The sequence below is a fragment of the Silurus meridionalis genome, chromosome 19, assembly GCF_014805685.1.
Source record: "Silurus meridionalis isolate SWU-2019-XX chromosome 19, ASM1480568v1, whole genome shotgun sequence".
NCBI classification, from domain to species: Eukaryota; Metazoa; Chordata; class Actinopteri; order Siluriformes; family Siluridae; genus Silurus; species Silurus meridionalis.
This window is the reverse complement of record NC_060902.1, coordinates 3,276,143-3,300,090: the sequence shown is the minus strand read 5'-3', so window position 1 is coordinate 3,300,090 and position 23,948 is coordinate 3,276,143. Positions and strand designations below refer to the sequence as shown.

Below are 23,948 nucleotides of genomic sequence, written 5' to 3'. Positions count from 1 at the left end.
ACAAAGCCAGCTCAATGAGGATATGAGTACATGGGTGGATTTTGAGTGGCCTGCTTTAAAACCAACACTCCAAAATCTAGTGGATCACCCTCTCAGAAGAGTTGAGTTTATTATAAGACTAAATGTAGAACAGAATCCAAAATCACATATGACTTCCACAAACTTTTGGACAAATAGTTGAACTTTTAAAGCATTGCAGCTTTTAACCACTAGATGCCAACGTGAAATTTAAGTATCATTACAATGAACAGGATATTTAATGTTGGAATAAATATTTGAAACGTCCATACGAATGGAATACATTTGGATGTTCTTGTCTCAGCATTCTGTGTAATACTCAAACCAGCACCAGCAATGTCATGCTCAATGTCACTGAGGTCAACAAAGATTAAATAAAGTGCTTGACCTCAATCTGCATGATTTTATACATTGCACTACATTGTAAAGCAATGCTAAAAAAAATAGGTCATAGCAATCATTTATGTTCACAGCAAATCACTTTTATATTTAAATTCATACTGGGTTGCTGAAAGACCAATAAAAACAAGATTCGTAATATATTGCTTGATTTACTGTATGCTGATATCATAAATAATGTCATACCGTAGCAGTGATGAAGAGGCCCATTGTTCTTGATCTCCCTGAGCTGGAGATGCATGAAGGAGCAAATATACTGTATTTTAGCTCCAGATACTGTATAACAGGGGTCACCAACCTTTTTGAAACTGAGAGCTACTTCTTGAGTACCGATTAATTTGAAGGGCTACCAGTTTGATACACACATTTTTCAGTTTAATCTGAAATAACAAATTTGCTTAATTTACCTTTTATTATATGTTATTAATAATTAATGATATTCATCTATGTGAAGACACTGATCTGATTTAACAAAGTAGAAAATAGCTATATTTAGAAAAGGCCCGAGGGCCACTCCTGTGGTCCTTGCGGGCTACCTGGTGCCCGTGGGCACCTTGTTGGTGACCCCTGCTGTATACATTTCAAATAAGTACTTTTGGAACCCACTTTTACGTTAGTAATAAAAAATACTGCATGTAAATAATGTATACACAAATGCAATTGTGTATTTTTATACAAAACAATGCAAAAAAAGGCAGTCAGGATCAGGTTTTTGTTTGTTTTTATTTGTATATTTCTGTAATTATCATATTATATAATAAAGACATTTTGATCAATGTTACATACTCATTCCCCATCAACCATCACAAAATCTCGCAGAGAACAATTAAGATATACATACATAAAAAAAAAATTCCTCAAACATATATCCAATCCACATTGTTTTTTTGTTGTTCTTATTCAAAATCAAATGCGATCTACATACATGAACAAAATCTTTACCAACAAAGGAAGTGACAGATTGAGATCACAATTTTAGTAATAGAAACTGATCACCTTCACAGCAGATTTGATTAATTAATTAATAATAATCGTAAACCAAGCAACTACATTTTACTGAATCTTTCACCAAATAAAAATCTCTGCATTCTCAGTGTCTGCGCTAAGCATTTATTTGAGAACTAGCATTTTCATGCCTTTTGCTGAATCTTTCACAACCACTTTGGCATCAGTGTAACTGACACCTTTGTAGGTTCCACTAGTGTTAAACAACAGCACGCTGCCATTGTAGCAGGTAATCTCGATTTTGCCAGTGTAGGGAAGATCAAATGTAGCACGACCAATTGTGATGTTCACTTCCACAGTCTTCCCTGGAGAGACTTTGACAGGAAACGATAACAGCTCAGTTTTCTCCTCAGTGTTCTCTAAACCATATGAATTTTCAGTTGTCACTGTGAAACCAAATCCAGTTGATACTTCTGCAACCTCTGGTATTCCTGCCTTCACTTCCACTTTGAATGAGAACTCAAGCTTGTTGTTAACAGACCAGGAGGACTTTCTAGAGATTTTTTTAGAGGTTTCTATTTTATATTCTTGAGTATCACCAGTGTTATTGTGGTATTTCATGGATTTGATTTCCTCAACAGCCACTTTGGGTATCAGACTATGAATTGTGGGATATTGAACATTTATTAGCCTAGTAGACTTGACCGTGTTAATGAACACAAAGGCTACGGAATCAATATCTGCACCGGCTCTTCCGGTGATTCCCATGCAGATCCCAGACCCCACATCAATAGGATATTCTGTTTTAAGTCCCCAGTCTGTCATGTTTGCAAAGAACTCGCGGGAGCGATTTGTCTTGAACTTGATGGCACCCAGACGTGTTCCAGCTCCGTTCCCCCAAAGCGAAAGGGACGTGAAATGCTCTCCATCTCCAAATTCAAATTCTGAAAACTTCCCAGTGTTTTCACCAAACAGCTTGGACCTTCCATCAGTAAGCCAAACCTGGATGGCTTTTATCTGCCAGCCACCAGCCCACACCCAGATCTTTTTCAGTGTGGCTCCATTTCCAGTACCATCAAAATTAAATGAAGATCCTCCTTGCCCACCAATTTGAAGGATAGGTGCCAGGTAAGACATGATTTTGCACTTAATGTGTACCTTAAAAAGATACAAATTCAGGTTTATTATATAAACGAGAATGTAAACATAAAAACAACATTAAAAAGCAATATAAAGAAGCATTCATTTTCTCATATGATATGAAACATATGATGTTTTGATGTGAAAAGCATATTTAGATGAATAGAGGATAATGCTTTACATCAAGGTTAATTATCTTTTTTGTATTCCAAGCTCTTCCACTCCAACCAACGTATACCATATCTTCATGAAGCTCACTTTGGACACCTGGCATTGTAAAATATGGATGTAAGAATCAGGTGTCCCAATACTCTTGGTTCATGTCAAGTCAAGTTTATTTCTATAGCGCTTTTCACAACAGACATTGTCTCAAAGCAGCTTCACAGAAATTAACAGTTACGGTAAATGGTGTGTATTTATCCCTGATGAGCAGCCATGGCAACTGTGGCAAGGAAAAACTCCCTTAGATGTTATGAGGAAGAAACCTTGAGAGGAACCAGACTCAAAAGGGAAACCATCCTCATTTGGGTGACATCAAGAGTGTGATCATAAATCTTTCAACAATACAGAACACTGGAGAGTGAGAACTAACATAAGCACTGGAGTATAAGATAATGAGTCATGTTCTTTCTACAGTTTTTAACAGTCATTATGGTTATAAAACTAGGAGCTACTGAGCAATTTCATAAAATAGCTCAACATTTGCGATCATCACAGATCCAACACCAGCTTCTCCATGCCAGAGCCTTTAAACATATGGTTCATATGATGTATTTTATGTACTCAACAATTGTACTTACTTTTGGTTATATAGTTAAAAAAAATATGTGGACACCTGACACACCCATTAGTCACACCTTCTGCAAAGTTCACCTAAACTAAAGAGCCCCAAATCTGTTCCTGTCCTGCGTATATGTGCACTGCGTATATGTGCACTGCGTATATGTACACAAATCTGTACACTGTGTATATGTCCATGGTCCACAAACAATGACATGGTTTTCTAGGTTGGTAGGGATAACTCAAGTGTTGTGACGCTGTCTGAAACAAAACAGGGTCTATATTGTAATTTTTTAACAATTTTAATTTCTTAAATAATGACGCATGCTCCAAGTTGTGCATTTAATCACAATAATATATCAACATTTTCTACAATATCACAACTGAGTATTCACCAGCACTGTGATATAAAAACCCAGGACTCCTCAACATACTGTACATCAGTACCTGACACATTCTAACACCCTTGTGGTTGAATGAATCTCCACAAGCACACTCCAAAATCTAGTGGAACATCTTCTCTGATTAACCGCAAATGGGCACTAAATGTGAAATATTATGTTAAAAAAGAAAGTAGACTCATAGTCAGGTCTTTACAAACTTGTCCATATACTGTTCAAATGACAAAGATTAATAACAGCAAGAGGCATACTTACAAGCTGGCAGAAGCCGGGAGCAAGAAATATCTTCTTCAGAAGGCACTTCGTGAAGGATGCAAGTTTCTTGGATAAAACAGAAGCTATGTGTACTTTTATTTATACTGCTTTAAGAGGGTGGTGTCAATTCTTGCCTCACACCTGAAGAAAGGGTGTGAATGTTTTGAGGAAAAAAGTCTACAGATAAATTTCTCAATAAAAAATGGGAATTCAACTGACTTTTAGAAAATGCCATAGGCAAAATATTTTTGATTCCTTTAATATGTTTTTAATCAATCAAAAAAATTTTTTAAAAAATGTATGTTTATTTTGGGTTAAATTTTTGTTGCTGTACTGTATTAATTTATTCTTCATCAATGCAATAGTTATGTATTTATACATGCTTCTTTGTGAAATCGTCTAGTAAAGCGCTACCAAAATAAGTTTGTAGGGGTCCTCAATTCCTGACAATGAAACCATAATTCACTGTTACCTTTGGCATGCTATTATCCAAAATGTACAGCATATACAACCAAAAGTATGTGAACTCCAGAATCACACCAATTCTGTATGTGCTTTTTAACTGTCCCATCAGATTAAGTCTCCACTTTTAGTCTCCGATAATCTCCACTCTTCTGGGGAAGGCTTTCCACTAAATTTTGGAGTGTGATTGTGGGGATTTGTGTTCGTTCACCCACATGGGCAGTAGTGAAAACAGGCATTGATGTTGGAAGAAAATGCACACAGTCAACAGAGTTCAGGGCTCTATACAGGCCAGGTTTTAATGGGATTTGAGAACCTTAGTTCCAGTAAACCAAAATTGTAATGCAATTCCAGAAAACCTTGTACTTTGTGGCAACAGTTTAGGGAAAGCCTAAGTATAATGGTCTTGTTCTGAACAGAGTATTTCAAAATAACATAATATGTGATATTGTTTTATTTGAAGAATTAATGTATTGCAGAACTAATGACAGTTTGCCAATAAATTTGTAATGTTTTTTATTTATTTGAAAGGCAAATGTTACTTTTTTATAACATACAAAACAACCACACCCGCTGCACAGTCACACATACAAACACACAACCCATCCAATCACACACATTACCCCCTTATCCTTACATAACTAAATAAACAAAAAACAGGAAATTTCTGTCTTGCCCATGAAACTTGTGTGAATAAAAAGCATGAGACACTGCAAATTAAGTTTCAGTGTGCCAAAAATAAAAATGCAAAGTGCGTTTTTAATTATATATAATAACCCCCACTCTCCTGGGAAGATGTTCCACTAGATTTTGAAGTGTGCGTGTGGAGATTCGTGCTCCTTCAGGCACAAGGAGTATAGAAATATCAGGTATTGATATAGGGTGAGGAGGCCTGGGGTTCTGTGAGCGTTCCAATTCAACCCAAAGGTGTTCAGTAGGGTTGAGGTCAGATCTTATTAGCAGGTCACTCAAGATCTACTTCAACCCTTGCAAATCATATCTTCATGGATCTGGCTTTGTGCACAGGGGCATTGTTATTCTGGAACAGGTTTGGGTCTACTAGTTTAAGTGAAGGGGAAATATAATGCTACGGCCTCCAAAGACATTGCTTACAATTGTGTGCCTCCAACTTTGTGGGAACAGTTTGGGGAAGAGCTACATATTGTTTGGAAAGTCAGGTGTCCCAATACTTTTAGTGTATATTCAGCCTTTTGAGTTTTATTATAGTTCATACTGAAAAATTATGTATAAACATCCAAAATAGCTTCAAAAGTCAGGTGTCCCAATATGCTTGTCTATATAGTGTATGTATTATATATATCATACAGCTTCCTCATAGGACCATAAGCTGTTTTAGAACAACCCATTACATGATATTGAACTGTCAAGAATATAAACAATATTGAACACCTTTGGGGTGAATTGGAACGCTGAATCGTCCACAAATCTCCAAATGCACACTCCAAACTCTAGTGGAACATCTTTCCAGATGACATTATTATAAAAAGCATATAATCTTATGATCTGGTGTCCGCAAACTTTTGTCCATATATTGTGTACACCACATACATTTCAGCAACCATTTTATTATATCTTCTTAAGGGACACTACTATAGAAATGAAACTTGGAGATATTTTAGAGTAGTCGATGTGCAGCTTGTATAGCAGTACAGATTTACTGTCCTCTGAAAATAACTCAACATACAGCCATTATTGTCTCAATAACTGACAACAAAAAAAAAAATCTTAAAAAAAAAAAAAAAACAGTCCCATATTAATTGTCACTTATTTGTTTTTTGTTTTTTTCTAACGCAATCTTTCCAGTCATTAAGTTGCTGAGGTAAAAATCTCCCACTCTGTTATTCACATCACATACCCCACTCCTCTCCTCCAGAGCAGACTGAGTGCAGTGTGTGTGATTGCTCGAGCATGACTGCTGTGAGGGGCTGAGGAAACAGCATAGTGACCTGCTGAGAGCGATATTGAACAAGGCAGCTTTGCAGAAAAGGAAAGGATGTAAGGGAAAATATGTAAGAGGGATAAGTACCAAGATTGTATAACCATATTCTATTTACTTACAGAAGAAAATTGGTATTTATTTAGCATGGGAAAACATTTGTCCAATGAAAGCTGTTGAGTTAATTAATGGGTGATGGGTGAAAGTCTTTTAAATAAAATCTACAAATGATGAAACATAGAATAATTTATTCAATTTGGAGTGGAGAAAGGGGGGAATCCAGGTTGGCAATGGCACTCAAAATTTATTTATATTTAAGGAACTGTATGTCTGAAATAGATGCATTATTGGAAATTTTAGTGCGTGCCATGATTATAAAGGACTTGTTCACTGTTTGGTCATCATTTTCAGTTCTGTGAGCCTTTGGAACATCAATAAATCACGTTCTGTAAAATGTTAAATTTATTTGCAGACAAGTGGGTTACCATTGTTGGTAGGACAAAAGACATTCAATATATAGCCAAAAGTTTGTGGACACCTGGCCATCACACCCATACAGGATTCTTTTTAGGATGATTGGAAAGCACACAACTGAACAGGCTGTCCATGATGACATAGTTTCCAAATTTCAAATCAAAGAACTTTAGTGACCTACACCAAAACCTGAACTCAATCCCTTTGTGAGAAACTGGAACACTGACTGCACAACAGACCTCCTCACCTGACAACCATGCCTGATCACACTTATTCTCTTGTGGATAAATAAACTTAAAATCCCAACAGCCATGCTCCAAAATCTAGTGTAAAAACCTTTCCAGAAGAGTGGATATTATTATAGCAGCAGTCGTGCCCCATATGGGTCTGATGGTCAGGTGTCATAGAGTGTATGTAATTAAATTAACCTGTCTTTATATTGGGCCTTGGCAAACCTGAGAAACTATTTTAATAATAAATAAAGCACATATGGGAAAACATTGGTAGTCAGTTGGAAAATCACGAGTGCCGATGGTGTTTAAGGCGACTGAGCACACGGTTGGCTTTTCACACCCATGTGCCTTCAATGGGTAATGTTCCAGAAACTGCAGCTGCCCCTGAAAATGTGGGACTCAAAAGCAAAAACACAAAGGCGTAAAAACATAGCATCTCATGATCATCATGATGCATGGTCCATTTAAAATCTACCACACAATATAATCTGTTCATAGAATAAAATACATTTCTTAAATATACACATTTCTATATCATTAAACAGATTCAACAATAATTTCACAAGAAATCCTCAAGCAATAAATAAACATGCTAAAGAAAAGTCATTTGATCTCAGTGCCACATGGCTGAAATATATATCTATTGTCGAAGCTGCTGCGTTCTGGCCCTGCTCTCTAAGTTAGTTCAGCACCGTCTGGTCTCTATAATGAAGCACAGCAGGGATTTTTGCGGTCAGTTGATTTCACACGACCAAGAGGGCAGTCGACCAACATCCTACATTTACTCAGAGATATGAGCGTCGCATTTACTCTCCATGGCTTCACTCATGCCCAGTAATAATAATCATATTGCGTAGATACTTACAAACCCAATTCATTTAATTTTAAACTTTCTAAAAATTCTATTCAGATTTAATTGTACTGGAATTACTGCTTTTCAAGTGCAATTACTCCCCCCCCATAGAGACAGGCAGATTTGGACAGCTTTTTTCCTCCCAATTATAAATGAAATCATAAAAAAACTGCAGTTCGCATTTACTCTGATTATCTTGGTGTAATATATAAATTTGCTTTATCATCCAAATGATTTGTGCGACATGTGCAAAACAATCAGGAAAGAGGCAAATCATTCACTGTACAGTTGATGTTTGTAGAGAAAGTCCCACCATATTGTCCATGGACAACATATAAGAATAAAAATGTTAAGTTAATTTGGTGATTCAGATTTGCTCATACACCTAAAAACAAAACAAGTGTTTGCCTTCATTCATATAACACATTCAGGAAATAAGGTTGAGCTGCACTGGTTGGATATTAATACTGCAGAAATCGACAGAGCAAAAGCTCAGATATTCATTTGTTGTATTTTGTTACAATTATTTTACTGACTACTGGTCCAGCAATCGCTGTCAAATAGAAACTAATCCCAAACTTCTACTACAGAATCCTAGGTCTCAATGTATCAGACATTACATAAATAAAAACCCTATATTTAAGGGACTATTCAGACAACCCATTATCTAACAAGTACCTACTAACAGCAGTTCAGTCATTTACAGATGTTTGTTTCTAACATCTAAGATGATCTGAACAGAATTTCCTGTCAGGATTAGTGGTAGAAGATTTTCTATAGGGTAATATGATGAAAACTTGGTATTGTAAGAAATACAAGCCACACAGTTTGTGTAATCGAAAAACATTGATTTATTGTGTTCTGGGCATTATGCATTTATGACCTAGGTCTCTCCTTCTTGCCTTTGTAGAGGGCCAGGAGAGAAACGTTGGCCACCTTCACCACCTTGAAACGGACTCCAGGGATATCACCGACGGCGTGTCCCTTACGACCGAATCCTGCCACCAGAACCTCGTCGTTTTCCTGCAAAAGCGAAACAGCCATTCAGCTCAAAGCAGTATGATCTAATGTTGACTGAAGTTAACAAATTCTACATTAACTCAGCCGCCAGAAAGCCTAAACGCACCTCAATGAAGTTCAGACAGCCGTCGTTGGGGACGAAAGCAGTGATCTTCTTGCCGTTCTTGATCAGCTGGACCCTGACACACTTCCTAATAGCAGAGTTGGGCTGCTTGGCTTCAACACCTCTGTGAGGAAAAACAGGAAGTGATTCATGAAGGCAATGTTCAAAATTAGACATTTAAACAGCTCAATTAAGTAACAGACATTTCAGTGCAATCAAGAAATCCCATAAACTAAAACATGGAAAAAAAAAATTGTTTATCATAATACAAATAAGCATAAGATTTCTGAAAAAGCAGTGACAGCTTCAGCATTATCTGGTACCTGTATCTTCTGAAAAGAAATGATGGATACTGTAAAGAGCCTAAAATGTCTTTTTTGGTAGAAAAAAATCAAAACCTTCAATGCATCAGGTCTTTTCATGGCAGTCAACATGAACAGGATATATTTCAGCAACCTATCTTTAAATAGTGACCTCAAACTGTTTATCAACATAAAATTAAAATAAAAATTCAATGTAATAAACTGACTTCACTATGAACCTTACAGCACAGATGGTTATAATTTTTATACCATGAGATCGAAATTTTGCGCTTGGAATTTGTATAGTCAGTACTGCATGTAATATTCACTCAAACCCTTGTTCAACTGCATCCAATGAAGAAAACATCTGTAAAGCATATATAGACGTGGTTAGGTCGTTGGTCAGAAGGTTGCAAGTTCAAATCCCAGCAATAGTAAACTGCAGGGCCTCTATGCCACCTGCTTAATAAATACATAACTGCAAGTCGCTCTGGATATGGGTGCGTGTCAAACACCATAAATACAAAGCAATAATGATTTACTAGAGCATTAAGTTCTCTACACTAGATGATCAACACAGATCTGATCATAAAATATTACATTTACAGTATTTGACAGATGCACTTCATCTTACAAATGAGCTGGTGAGGGTTAGGGGTGCTTGATCAAGAGCAGAGTGGTAGTGCAGGGATCTGAACTTGCAACCCTCCGATCCAATGCCTTAACCAGTGGGCTACAACCATCTGATAATATTCTTATTTATAAATTAATATAATTTGTCATATTTCTGAAGGACTTGGTAAGTAGGAGTGAAGCAGGATTTTGCTTACAAATTTGTCTGTTGGGTTTAACAATTAGAAACCCACACACACATTTTCGATGTTTAATCAATGCCTAACGATGATTGCTGATAGAGAACAGAAAAAAAAAGGAGGGAATACTACAAAAAAAAATGGACACCATCTCCCAGTTATAAGTTTGGCACACCATAAAGATGTGTTGATGCTTGTTTTCTCCAGCAAACTCTCTCACCTCTATGCCAGTGTATGGTGTATGAAGATGCTTTGTAGATGCACTTACACTTTCTCCAGGACGATTCCTTTGGCGTGTGAAGCTCCTCCAAAGGGGTTAGCCTTCAGAGCAGTGCCCAGGTGGGCCTTCTTATACTGCTTGTCGTGCCACTTCTGCTCACGACGGTGATCCCGCAGCTTTCTGGCGGTACGCAATCCACGGCACTTACCTACAAAAACACAAGTTTAGATTAAAAAAAAAAACGGCTGGAGAAAGAAAATCCGTCCCATCCCAAAACACAGTCCCGTCATAACGCGCGTGCAGTCTAGACAACCCGTGTAAACAGAATTCCCAATTCAGCTTCCCTAATGCACACATTATAATCCTTGATTTGGCGTCATAACTGTGTTGATGTATTATATATATAATTATTATGATTCTCTCCGCCTCGTGAGTTTAACGGAGCTGTTGGCCGTGTTACAATATGGCGTCGCGGCTCCTCCACGTTGTCGGGAAACGAACGATAAAAAGCAAACAAACTCGCTACAAAAACACGATTCACCAGCGTGCTCGAGTATTTTAATATTTAATCGTGGTATATTAAGTAGTCTTATAGTGTATATTTATCATATAACACGCATTTACGACTAGTTTATATTGGCCACGGCGCATACCCATGTCGGCAGGATGGAAGTCCGGGGAGGAAAGAGAGATCCCAGAATGCTTTGCGAAGTTGTTTCCTGTGCTGGGCTTATAGGTGCCCACTCAAATGCCTGTTTATATATATATATATATATATATATATATATATATATATATATATATATATATATATATATATATATATATATATATATATATGAACATATATAAATATATTTATTCTGAAAAAAAAAAATTACAGTGCACGTTATATATTTATAAATCTCGATTAATCGCACAACTTAATCGCACATTTCAAAATGTTCTAAATGTACCTTGAATTAAACCTTTTCCTGTTTTTGATACTCTAATCAACATGGACACAGACAAATATTGATGCTTTATGCAAACTTATGTTTCCACAGGGACTGTTTTAATTGCCGGACGTGCGCGTCATGGTATTTATTGGTGCTTGATTTGAGACTTGGTAATCAGTAAAACAAATTTTAGTGATAACATTTTTTTTTTTTTTTAACATTTTTAGTGAGGTTTACACACACACACACACACACACATATATATATATATATATATATATATATATATATAGATATAGATATAGATATATAGATATATATATATATATATATATATATATATATAGTCTTCTGGTTATTATTATAGTTTTAATCATTTCTTAAACTCTCATAAAAATTCACATTAATGCTGATTCTGAGCTTTTCGCTATCTCCATTAGGAAAAATTATGGACTTTTTGAAGGAAAACTTCAGAACAGTGTCAAATCCTTGCTTTTACAACCTTAAGTCTTTGGTCTGCACTTTAACTCGCATCAAAGTGACCATACAGTGTAACTATTTGGGACAGGGCCAAATCCAATCTGCACGTCTCAGGAACCTGACAGTTGGGTCAAGTGTCACCTGGTCTTTTTTGATATTAATTAGTGGTTCAGTTTAATGGTCCTGTGGGATCATATTCCAGTTTTCGATTGCATCTTCATGATTGTATGTGCTGATCTACAGTATGTGGCCACTGGGAACACTATTTAAAAATCATGGGAGAGCTTTGTGGCTAAAACAGCCTCCATACTTCTGGGAAGGCTTTGTATTAGATTTTGGGTATGTGTCCCCATTCAGCCATAAAATTGCAACAGGTCAGGCACTGACTAAGTATTACATTAAGTATGACATAAACATTTTTGTTTGTATATTTATAAATAAAGATATGTAATTATATTCGCTATACAACCAAAAGTAGGAGGACATGCCCATCACATCAGTATAGCTTGCAATTTACATACTTCATACATTTACAGCATTTGGCAAACACCCAAATCCATCGTGACTTACTTTTTAGGGGTTAAGGGTTAAGGACCTTGTATTGCCCCCTGATCTTCACATCCATGACCGGATTACAGCATTGTATAGAACATATTTTCCTCTCACCATGACTTCATAGATAACCCTGTGCACTAAGTGATCTCCATGAAGACACAGTTTGCCAGGGTTTACATATACACACATCTGTATTTCAGACACATTATTGTAACGTTTCTATTTATTACATTTTATTTAATTAATTACATTTATGCCAATTTAACTGATTACTCGATTTTAATCAATATAACAAGTGCATTGCATTCAATTGATTCATTCTATTTTACTGTTATATATTTAATCTTTTCTACATGCAATCTTTTCCTACACATAACACACATCACATATCATAACCTTGTGCTTCAGAACATGATCACATGCACATTATCAGCTTGTGCTCTTAATATCATGAACAGCAGCTACGCTAAATTCTCTCCACTGCTTCTCTTTCTCTCCCCATCCCGAGGCATCCTGAGGTTTGGCCAGCTCCAGTCACGTCCCACCTCATGAAGATTATGGAACTTTAAAGAAGTAGATGCCGAACTCGCAAACATCCCGAACCATCTAGAGACGTACCAGTGCCAATTGGATCCCACTTCATGGGTGGAGTTTTGACACTGGACCTCCTGGAGTGTTTAAAGGCTGTGGCATGGAGAAGCTGGTGTTGGATCTGTGATGATCACAAATGTTGAGCTATTTTTTGAGTTGCTCAGTAGATCCTAGTTTTATAACCATAAAGACTGTATAAGTCTGTAGAAAGAACATTACTCATCACACACCAGTGCTCATGTTAGTTCTCACTCTCCAGTGTTCTGTATTGTTGAAAGATTTATGATCAAACTCTTGATGTCACCCAAATGAGGATGTGTTCCCCTTTTGAGTCTGGTTCCTCTCAAGGTTTCTTCCTCATAACATCTAAGGGAGTTTTTCCTTGCCACAGTCAATAGAGGAACCCATCCTCATTTTGCCACGGCTGCTCATCAGGGATAAATGCACATCGTTCACCTTAACTGTTCTGTAAAGCTGCTTTGAGACAATGTCTGTTGTGAAGAGCGCTATAGAAATAAACTTGACTTGACTTTTCATAAAATATTATTTAATATATTATTTAAACAAACAGGCATTTTATTGTTTATTGTTTAAAAAATATAAACTTTTGTTTACATTTTTTAAACAATAAACAATAAAATGCCTGTTTGTTTAAATAATATATTAAATATTCTTATTCACATTTATTCTCTCTTCACATCTATAATACCCTGCTGTGCTGTGCTCCAGATGTTGGAGCACAGCACAGCAGGGTATTATAGATGTGAAGAGAGAATAAATGTGGAATAAGAATGGGTGTAGACATACTTTTGGCCTTTAAAATTGTTTTTTTTCCCCCATTCTAGTATTATGGGATAGAAGGTTACAGGTTACACATCCTACTAGTGGAGGAGAAACATGTGCAATGCTCAGAGAAGGGGCGTGGTCTGAACGCGCGTTTATCCTCCACGGCGCGTTGATTGGCTGCCGCTCACGCCAATCACAGGGAGGGTTCGGTCTGTTATCGGGGCAGATTATGAAGCAGCAGTGTTCTTGTGCGGAAAACGGCTCAAAACCCCTTTCTCCATGGCAGCACCGATGTCTTTGGGTTTGGTTTCAATTCTTTTCCTGCAGATATCTTCTTCTTACGAACAAGTGCCTGCTTTGGTCGAGGGGAGGTAGGAGGAATTTTTTTACCTGCAATTTACCTGTGCATAAATAATAATAATAATAATAATAATAATAATAATAATAATAATAACAACAACAATAATACAATTAGGAACCAATATCTGTTATGAATATATATATATATATGAATGCATGCATTATATAAAAGAATGCATTATGAGGATGAAAAGAAGGTGAACTGGGTGCAGGATGCTCCTTTTGTCTGCTGTAGAAAGATGTGTGTGGTGTATCTGCATTGAAATTGAACTGTCAGTGAAAGGCGAGAGAAAATCCATCGAGAGAAGGCGTCAGTTTACCAGGCGAGAAAAAAAAATCTATATCTCTCCCTCCCTTGAAATAAAGCCTTATAGATCAGCAAGGTTGTTACAATAGGTTGTAAATATATGGCAATAGGCAGATTTTTGCGTAAGATTGTAACGAAGGAAATGTGGAGGATGACGAGGATGAGCAGAGGATGCCTTCAGTGCAGTTGTGCTGATGAGACTGTGTTTCTGCATCGTCTTGAACGCACCTTCACGCCAGAGGAACTTGTAAGGCGACAAACATTTAGGAAGTAGGTTTATTAACATTTGAGCATGCTTAAGAAATGTAGTCAGGAGCTGATTTAGAGCATCAGTCAGGATTAATTAACACTGCATTTACACACTGGGTTGGCAAACTTTATTTTGTGTAATAATAAAACATCCGTACAATGGCTACTTCAGATGTTTCAACAAGATGGCAGAATGTTGTCACCAGATGGTGCATGGAATAATTGCTCATTTGTTTAATTCATGACGCAGTTGTCTCAGTTGATTGATCCATATTTTGATTGGGTTCAGACATGTTTGTGAAGACTTGTGAATCTCTGTATGGGTATTTAGTCATTTCTGTGGCTTTGCATCAGTAGGGAGCTCTGCACCTCTTTGTTTTTTTTTACTGGCCCATTTAGCCTCAATTTTCTATATACAGGTTGCAACATATTGCATCATTTCCAGGCGACCCCCATGAACCGCCATGAAGTTGTAAATGAGTTTACAACGCCGAGCACTTAGCGCTCTAACGGTTCATAAAGATATTTTATTGGGTGAAGGTGTTGAGGTGATGCTTTGAATTGACATTTATTCATGCACCATACAGGTACTTTATTTGTCTCTGTGGGAAAGGCTTTATAAAAAAATTAGAAAGCTTTAGAAGAAAATTTAGAAAGCTTATCCACCCATAATTATGTTAAACCCTCATTTTTCATATAGTTTTGTGTCGATATTTTTGTTGGTCAAACCAAAATAAAAAATCCTCCTGAAGTATAAAAAAATGTAGGTAATCCATGACTCCACAAATTTATGTAAAACACAGTGGTGTAAATCACCTCCCTGGAAAGCTCTTTTACATTCAGTGAAACTCCATTAATATACAAAAATATATAATATAAATAATGTAATATATAAAACCCAATTAAAGACAAAACCCCCAATGAGTTGAAAATGTCTCAACAGGGAAAAAGCGCCTTAATATAGATACTGGTTGGGGAAGATGTTGAGGTTTTCGTTGGAAGTGACGAGGATGGACAAGATTAGAAATTAGTTTATTAGAGGACAGTGCATGTAGGATGTTTTGGAGACAAGGTGAGGGAGGCGAGATTGAGATGGTTTGGACATGTGCAGAGGAGGGACATGGGGTATATCGGTAGGAGAATGCTGAGGATGGAGCCACCAGGAAGGAGGAAAAGAGGAAGGCCAAGGAGGAGGTTTATGGATGTGGTGAGGGAAGACATGTTGGTAGTTGGTGTGAAAGAGGCAGATGTAGTGGACAGGGTGGTATGGAGACGGATGATCCGCTGTGGCGACCCCTAATGGGAGCAGCCGAAAGAAGAAGAAGAAGAAGATGGATCCTGGTTGGGGCTGCAATGTCACAATTTTCACAGGCTCACTGTGTAGTCTTGTTTCTCGTCTGAACTTTACGTAGTGTCCTAATCAGTTTTGTGTTATCTTGTGTTAACTTGTGTCGAGCACCTTGACGTTGTTTGGTTTCACTGTGTACTGTACTGTATTGGAATAACAGTAAAAGCCTACTTGACTTGACTTGTGTTGACTCAAGCAAAAAAAAGGACAAAAAGGCATATAAATGATACCTTTGCTGATGTTAATGTGATCTTCTTTTATAGTCTGGCCAGATAAACCTTTCTGAATATAGAAAATACTGCTGTTGTCCTCATATATGAGCTGTCAAACTGGACATGAGTGTCCAAGTTTCTCCTCATGAAAACCAGCAAGGGCAAGTCAAGGACGTGGGAAAAACTTGATATGTGCCACTTGGGAATTGTACATAGGACCTAATGACATCATAAACTTTAGTGAAGCTTATGATCTCCAAAATAACTCAATTGATCCAAAAGACCTGAGAAAACATCATTTATCCAAGCAGGAGAATCTCTGAACTAGAAGTAAATCTGTCCCGCAGAGGTGTATCTCTTCCGTTATATAACTGCACCGTCGCCAGCCGATTGACCCACATGTGCAGGTGCTGTGACGCAGGTAGATCCTTTAAGCTGTCGCTGAATCAGAGAAAACGACACACTCTGTGTCTAGTCTTGTTTTATCGCCACCACCCTCAGCATTCCAATTGATTGAGAAACCCTGTTTTATCTGGGTGGTGTATTTTTAGAGGGGTTTATTGTTGCTGTTTTGGTTTGTGCTGCTGTTTGGACGTCTCACAGGTCTGGATAAATGATTACTCACTGCTGGGCTAAATATAGTTCCATAACATCTGCTGAATGCAGTAACTCAGAGGGCGCAAGGCTTCTCACCTCACTGCTCACTGACCTTTACATCACAGTCTTAAACAGCACCTGGAATTTGTGAAGGGAGCTGTAATGTGCTAAGTGCATGACATGCAAAACTTCCTCGAGGCGTGATGACTCAAAATAGAGATCGCTTTGTAAATATACACACCAGTGACTTATAAGATGGAGTTAATACAGTTTACTACAGTGAACCTGTTTTCTCCTGTTTGTATTCATAAAGAGATGCACATCTCAAAGTGTACAGGAAACATTATATTGATACAAGACAGCGTTTTCTGATTACAAATTCTAACCATACTCAAGATTCATCAGTCCAGCAGACATTTTACAGTCTTCAGTTTTTTAGTTCCAGTAGTCACAGATTCAAGTTCTTGGCTGTCACAAGTTAAACCCAGTGTGGTCTTCTGCTGATGTAGTCCATTTGTCTCAGGGTTTGACATGTTGTTTTTCTGAGATGCTTTTCTGCTCACGTGGTTGTTAAGTGTGGTTATTCACAGTTACTATAGACAATTGGTCAGATCGATCGATCGATCGATCGATCTATCTATCTATCTATCTATCTATCTATCTATCTATCTATCTATCTATCTATCTATCTATCCATCCATCCATCCATCCATCCATCCATCCATCCATCCATCCATCCATCCATCCATCCATCCATCCATCCATCCATCCATCCATCCATCCATGTTTGTATGTATCCATCAATCTATCAGTCTATCTACATACTTACATACATACATATACTGCCAATCAAAAAAAAAGTCACCCACACTAATATTTTGTTGGACCACCCTCAGCTTTGATTACGGCATGCATTCGCCTTGGCATCGTTTCGATAAACTTTTGCAATGTCACAACATTTTTTCCAACGTCCAGAGTTGCAGTAATTTTCACCATGAACTTGTATTGATCGGCCCGCTGCGCAAAGTCTTCACCAGCACATCCCAAAGATTCTCAATAGGGGTTAGGGTCTGGACTCTGTGGTGGCAAATCCATGTGTGAAAATGATGTCTCATGCTCCCTGATCCACTCTTTCATGAGTGAATCCTGATGAATCCTGGCATTGTCTTGTCATCTTGGAATATGGCCGAGCAACCAGGGAAGAAAAAATCAATTGATGAAATAATCTGGTCATTCAGTATATTCAGGTAGTCAGCTGACCATCCATCCATCCATCCATCCATCCATCCATCCATCCATCCATCCATTTATCTATCTATCTATCTATCTATCTATCTATCTATCTATCTATCTATCTATCTATCTATCTATCTATCTATCTATCTATCTATCTATCTATCTATCTATCTATCTATCTATCTGTTGTAGCACCATGAATCAATCAAATTACGAAGTTCCTATAGTCTTTCTCACCAAACCAAAGTTCTATAATTATTAACAATTCTTTGGTAACAATATTCAATATAATGTTGTATCATATAACCAGACATGTCTATGGCCCTGCGATCGGAGTGAAATACTCACCGTATTAAGCTGACACATGCACTACATTTGCATTAAGTGAGCAGCTCAGCTACTGCTCTCATCCTCACAAGCTGCTTTTCTGACATCGCTTGCTGATTTTTGATGCTCTCGGGACAGGAGGTCAAGCCTTAACACGGCCTATGTCCTCATACCGCCACCCTCTTAATCAGATTCTCCAGTGTCTCTGGGCTAAACTCATCTTATCGGGCATGAGAGCAGAGATTAGGTTGTTTAATCAGATACTTGTGTTACTATTGAGAAAAAATGGGAGAGCAAAGGGAAAAACTTCATGAGACTGCATTAAAGTGGATTAGATAGATGTACTGTATATGGAAAATATTATATTTTAGACCTTAAACTCACGTCTGTAATCTATTGTATTTATCACAGTTCGGACGAAGCAGCACCACAAGACAGCCATATCAGAGAAAGTGAGTCATTCGGAATGCTGGGATTTAGTCTATTTTTTCCCTTTCACACTTTGATTTTATTAGCATGTTATTGCATAACATATAAATACCTGAAAATCACTATGTAAGTGCTTGCATTAGCCTACTGAACAACCTTCTTCTTTTTACAAATTTATAGCCGGGAATAAAAACACACTTTTTGTTTTTTCCCCTCAGATGGATTCGGTCGTGAGAGACGAAGAGTCTCATATGATCACGGCTCGTTGTTCACAGCAGATGAGATGAGACTGCCATTGCAGGTGAGGTGTGGCCTCGTCTGCCAACACATCAGTGTGACCTTGAGCTTTTCCTCCATGCCAGATCAATCCAATTCCACACGGGCTGCGCTGTGGCTCAGGAAGACGGATTACAGAGGCAGGTTTTCACTCGTATCTGGGTTTGTCTGGACTCAAAAAGCGATGAATATTATGTTCTTGAAGAAGAAAATCCCAATCTGAAGATGTGATTAGCAATAATGTAGTTATTATTTTGTAATTAAAGACTTACCTCGCTTTAAATTAGACCATTAATAATCTAATCTAAACTCATAATCTAATGTAATTACTATCATACTGTCATTTGCAGAACCTCCGACGCTCTGGTGTACTATATTTAGTTTTTTTTAACACAGAGACCTGGATCCTGCATTTGATTTTTTAAACCCTGCCTCTTTATTTTATGGGACATAATGGAAAATTTTATTCGTGTTGTCCAGCATCCACCTTATCATTTCAGTTTTCATCCACACAGTGACGTTTACACGATCAGGCATAACATTCTGAGCGGTGAAATGAATAACACTCTTTCTTCATCATGGCACCTGTTAGTGGGTGGGATATTATTGGGCAGCAAGTAAACATTTTGTCCTCAAAGTTGATGTGTTAGAAGCTGGAAAAATGGGCAAGAGTAAGGATTTGAGTGAGTCTGACAAAGACCATATTGTTATGTCTAGACGACTGAGTCAGAGCATCTCCAAAACTCTTGTGGGATGTTCCTGGTCTGCAGTGGTCAGTATCTATCAAAAGTGGTCCAAGAAAGGAACAGTGGTGAACCGGCGACAGGGTCATGGGAGGCCGAGGCTCATTGATGCATGTGGGGAGCGAAGGCTGGCACGTGGGGTCCGAACCCCTGTAGCTCGAAAACTGTTTTGGCAGCAAAAGAGGACCAACACTATATTAGGCAGGTGGTCATAATGTTATGCCTGATCGGTGTATAGTAAGTTCTGAACAAATAAATGAAATCTGATAAGGCAGATGCTTACATTCTATACAGTTTGTACTTTTCATTTGCACATTTAAATATAACTACCACTTTATCTATTAGATTTGATCAATTTTCAGAGCAGCCAATCAGGATTACATTTCACTGCAAGTTCTGTATATAACTATGGTTGTAAATAAAATCCTAAATCTTGAGATCTTGAAACTTGAGACCGAAAAGCTTTTTCTGCTATTGAATTTTCATTATTTGCTACGTAGCGTCTCCTTCTCAAGATTCTGTTGTTCAAGATTACGTGTTTCGGGTTGAGTAAATACACTGGACGTAATCGACATGCTTTTGAATCTCCTGCTCTGTTCCAGCCACATGACTGGAGGCCTCAGCTCAGCAGGAGAAAGTTGCTGCAGTATGGAGGAATCATGCCCTATTCGCCTCTGAACGTAGTTTACAACGGGAAAACATGCATCTTGTTTAGAGCTCGGAAACTGGCCATCAGGTACAGAAATCACACACTAGTGGACCTCACACAGAGAGTGTTTGGCCCTGACGCAATAGTGGACACCAGAGGCTCCTTCTGCAGCAAGGACAAGGCCATGTAAGTTACAAATGAGACACGATTCATTGTACAGAAATTGTACAGGAGTAATAAATATTACTGAGAAAATACTGCAAAAACAATATCATTGTACAGGCAATACATCTCATTTCCTGGGTTTAGACATAATTTTTATTCTTTGAAAGGAAATCTATGTTAAATTAACACCGAACTACTCTATATGGACAAATATCTGTGGACACCTGATCCCCAGTTGCTGCTATAATATCCTCCACACTTCTGGGAAGATGTTCCACTAGATTTTGTGGGTGTTACAGGTTTTCTCAGTTGCTTTCAGTGTTTTTTTTTTTTCCAGATCAAAAATTAACTACTTGTTCAACCTTCACATCATTTAGTCTCTCGTGCACATCATACAAGCGATTTCTGTCAGATGTCAGATGTCCCAAAACTTTTAGTTTATATTGTGCATATTTCGAGCCCAGAAACATAACTGCTTTTTTGTATTACTCACAAGACTCAACATACGATTTGGAGACGTGGAGGAGATCCGAGGACTTGCCATCAGGTCAGTACTGATCTAATTACTTGAACCTCCTTCATGCGAAATAAACCAGATCTCACCTTGTTGTCCTGCTTTCGACAGACTGCAGATGTCCAACACATTCTACGAATCGGCGGGACAGAACTGGTTTACTCTGGACAGCGTCCACATCCACTACAACTGGACGCACGAGGCCACGTTTAACGCCACAGACGTGTACGCACCCTCTACCAACTCGTACCACTGCCAGCACGTTAGCAGCCTGCAGAAATACGACACGCTGCTGGTACCTAGCTCTGTCACGGACAACGCAGCACACTGGCACATCACCTTCACCGACTTCCAGGTGAGCCCTGAAGGGAAGGTTAATGGGAGTGAACACAAAGACACAAGGACTAAACTCATAATACGAGGTGGTATCGAAAAGTTTCGAGACTAGTTTTGTAACACGCCAACAGATGGCAGCACAAGGCCAAAAGTCATCGTCCTATGTACATCTGGAGCTGTGCAACTGGAGCTATTCTGCTGGTACCTAGCCCGAAGATGAAGATCCAGGTCAAAGGTTGCCGTTTTGACAACAAGGTGCTTGACACGCTTCCAAAAAAAAGACTTTGAGGGCACATTCCAGAAGAGTCAGGAACGCTGTGCAAGGGGACTCTTTTAAAGGTTATAGCGTGTAAACGTAGATAAATGAAGCGCTTTCTTAGAAACAGAGCAAGTCTCGAAACTTTTTGATATCAACTCATATAGCATTAAATGTCTTCCTGAATGGACAGTTCTACACCTTTTGGGGAAATTGGGACATGTATATACCCAAAACAGCCCATAATATTTAGAAATGAAACATTTTCTCATGCAATCATACATTTTTGTTTTGATTTTATTGCCATTTTTTGATTTCCCCACAATCATTTCGTAATGTTATATTCACAAAATAATGATATCATCATATCATCTCACACACCTACCTTACCGCCAGATTCAAGCGTTCAACGTCCACTCGAACAAGTTCTCTTCAGCGACCGACTGCGCCACCTTCTTCACTCCGGCCATCCTCATGGGTCTCATCACGTCGCTGATACTGCTGCTTGTCCTCGCCTATGCCCTGCACATGGTAGTCCACCTTAAGCACATCGACCGCTACGAAGAGCACAAGACCACCGTCTACTTCCCCAGAAGCACAGAAGCCGAGAACACTGACAAGAACAACCTGTAGACCTTCAGAATCCATCAGTCACCTCCAAGCACAGAGACGGACTGTTCAGCGACTCTGAGCTCTCAAGCCTGTACGAGCGAACGTGCCGGAGCAGGTTTGGAGACATCGAGCGGTTTCTCTTTCGCTTCTGACTGTACTACTACACTCGTAATATTGTGGTAGAACAGAAAGAGCGGATTCCTGTAGGATTCCAATTGGAGATTCCCCGATTTGTATCTACGATTAGATATATCGATTTTTTTTTTTTTCTTGAGACAAATCCCAAGAAATCAGGATCTGAAGGACCTCAGATTTCTGATTTCGTTCAAATTAGCACAGTGTACTTTTGAATTTATATCCTCTGTCTCCCATAAGCATATAACCTCCTGGTGAGACTCTGGATCAATAATATACAGTAAGGATGCTTTATTACACTTCATTTACACGCAGTGTATAAATCATTATGAGTACAAAAATGTATTAGACTTTAATATATAAGTGCTATACTTAGAACTTTGATCTCGATAATTAAACATTTTCAGTCTCTTTAAACAAAAATATAAAATGAATAAATATGAAATGTACTGTCTTTACAGGACCAGTCAGATGTCAGGACACAACGGATTTGAATGTATTTTATTCATCAGATTAAATATTCGCCTTCTGAAGGCTCAAGGTCGCATCGTGATGCTTATTTTAATTTACTTTGGATTTGCAAAAAAGCAGCCTTTGGGTGGTTTCTTAGGAAGCTATGAGTATGAAAATCTTATCAGGACTACTTTGAGCGCTCTGGAATATGTTTCTAGTTTATTGCATAATTGCATTCATCGACTGTTATTCCAAAATGCGAAAGAAATGACCTTCTATGATTAGGTTTGTCCAAACGTTTTCCCTGGTCCTGTATCCGACTGACGTACGCAGAGTAACCGTTCCTATGCAGTATGTAACAACCCAAGTGTGATGAAATCCCTTAAAGGTTTAGAGGACGATGTAATATTTGTTTACTGGCACTCTTTCTGGGCGATGTGTTTAAAAATAATTGTGTTTTCGCTTCTTTTTGTGTGCAATTTGTATGTTTAATCCGGGTTTTGTAACTTATTTTTAAAAAAGGAAATGAAGTCTTTTTAAGTGAATGCATTTAAGCTGAGCCTTGGACAGTGAGACGGATCGAAACCTCTTATAAGCTACTTGCATTTTATCTACAACCATTGAAGCACAATGGAAGCAACTTCAAGTTGTAACATACAGCATGTGGCTCGAAACATTTCAGTACCACAATCGTATAAATGTAGACGATACCGCAGATAGTAATTATATAAAAATGAGGGGGATAGAGCCTGTCCATTTTTTTGCATTTACACATATATAAAATGGGCTATTGTGTATTGATGTGGAGTATTTATTGTCCCCACCATTTCTGTTGAGTTCAATAAAACCAGCAGCTCGTTCACGTCACGCGTCGGTGTCTTTATTCGTCTTTGTCTTTTTATTAGGTCCACCTACCATATGTATAGTGTAGATAAACCGATGTGACTGTTGACATACATTTTGCCAGAATTCATTTTAGCAAGTTCATTAGTAAATATGAACCTCTTTTGGTCCAAACCA

General features: G+C 38.0%; 3 protein-coding genes across 3 annotated transcripts; 1 reads left to right on the top strand and 2 right to left on the bottom strand.

Annotated features, from left to right (window-relative positions):
* Positions 1-1,128: 1,128 nt before the first annotated feature.
* On the bottom strand, positions 1,129-4,036 carry LOC124402378 (aerolysin-like protein). Its single transcript, XM_046875372.1, has 2 exons — positions 3,939-4,036; positions 1,129-2,520 (listed from the first exon to the last, which is right to left on the bottom strand). The coding sequence occupies exon 2, from the start codon at positions 2,497-2,499 to the stop codon at positions 1,528-1,530; it is 972 nt and encodes a 323-aa protein (XP_046731328.1). The 5' UTR covers positions 2,500-2,520; positions 3,939-4,036; the 3' UTR covers positions 1,129-1,527.
* A 4,712-nt stretch (positions 4,037-8,748) lies between these two features.
* On the bottom strand, positions 8,749-11,126 carry rps23 (ribosomal protein S23). The gene is made up of 4 exons (XM_046874852.1): positions 11,028-11,126; positions 10,423-10,582; positions 9,044-9,164; positions 8,749-8,940 (listed from the first exon to the last, which is right to left on the bottom strand). Exons 1-4 carry the CDS (start codon positions 11,029-11,031, stop codon positions 8,794-8,796), a joined length of 432 nt encoding a protein of 143 aa, XP_046730808.1. The 5' UTR covers positions 11,032-11,126; the 3' UTR covers positions 8,749-8,793.
* Positions 11,127-13,908: 2,782 nt separating this feature from the next.
* Positions 13,909-23,790, top strand: atp6ap1la (ATPase H+ transporting accessory protein 1 like a). Its single transcript, XM_046874849.1, has 7 exons — positions 13,909-14,095; positions 18,772-18,812; positions 19,008-19,090; positions 20,411-20,643; positions 21,119-21,169; positions 21,248-21,491; positions 22,125-23,790. Exons 1-7 carry the CDS (start codon positions 14,004-14,006, stop codon positions 22,359-22,361), a joined length of 981 nt encoding a protein of 326 aa, XP_046730805.1. The 5' UTR covers positions 13,909-14,003; the 3' UTR covers positions 22,362-23,790.
* Positions 23,791-23,948: the final 158 nt, after the last annotated feature.

Bases quoted from the DNA above. Each gene is read 5' to 3' on its own strand.
- atp6ap1la (XM_046874849.1), top strand. From the start codon at position 14,004: ATGGCAGCACCGATGTCTTTGGGTTTGGTTTCAATTCTTTTCCTGCAG. The intron at 14,096-18,771 runs GTAGGAGGAATT...TATTTATCACAG, and splicing joins CCTGCTTTGGTCGAGGGGAG to TTCGGACGAAGCAGCACCAC. The intron at 21,170-21,247 runs GTCAGTACTGAT...TGCTTTCGACAG, and splicing joins ATCCGAGGACTTGCCATCAG to ACTGCAGATGTCCAACACAT.
- LOC124402378 (XM_046875372.1), bottom strand. From the start codon at position 2,499: ATGTCTTACCTGGCACCTATCCTTCAAATTGGTGGGCAAGGAGGATCT.
- rps23 (XM_046874852.1), bottom strand. The intron at 9,165-10,422 runs GTAAGTGCATCT...TTTTCCTCACAG, and splicing joins GGAATCGTCCTGGAGAAAGT to AGGTGTTGAAGCCAAGCAGC. The intron at 8,941-9,043 runs GTGCGTTTAGGC...TCGCTTTTGCAG, and splicing joins GCTGTCTGAACTTCATTGAG to GAAAACGACGAGGTTCTGGT.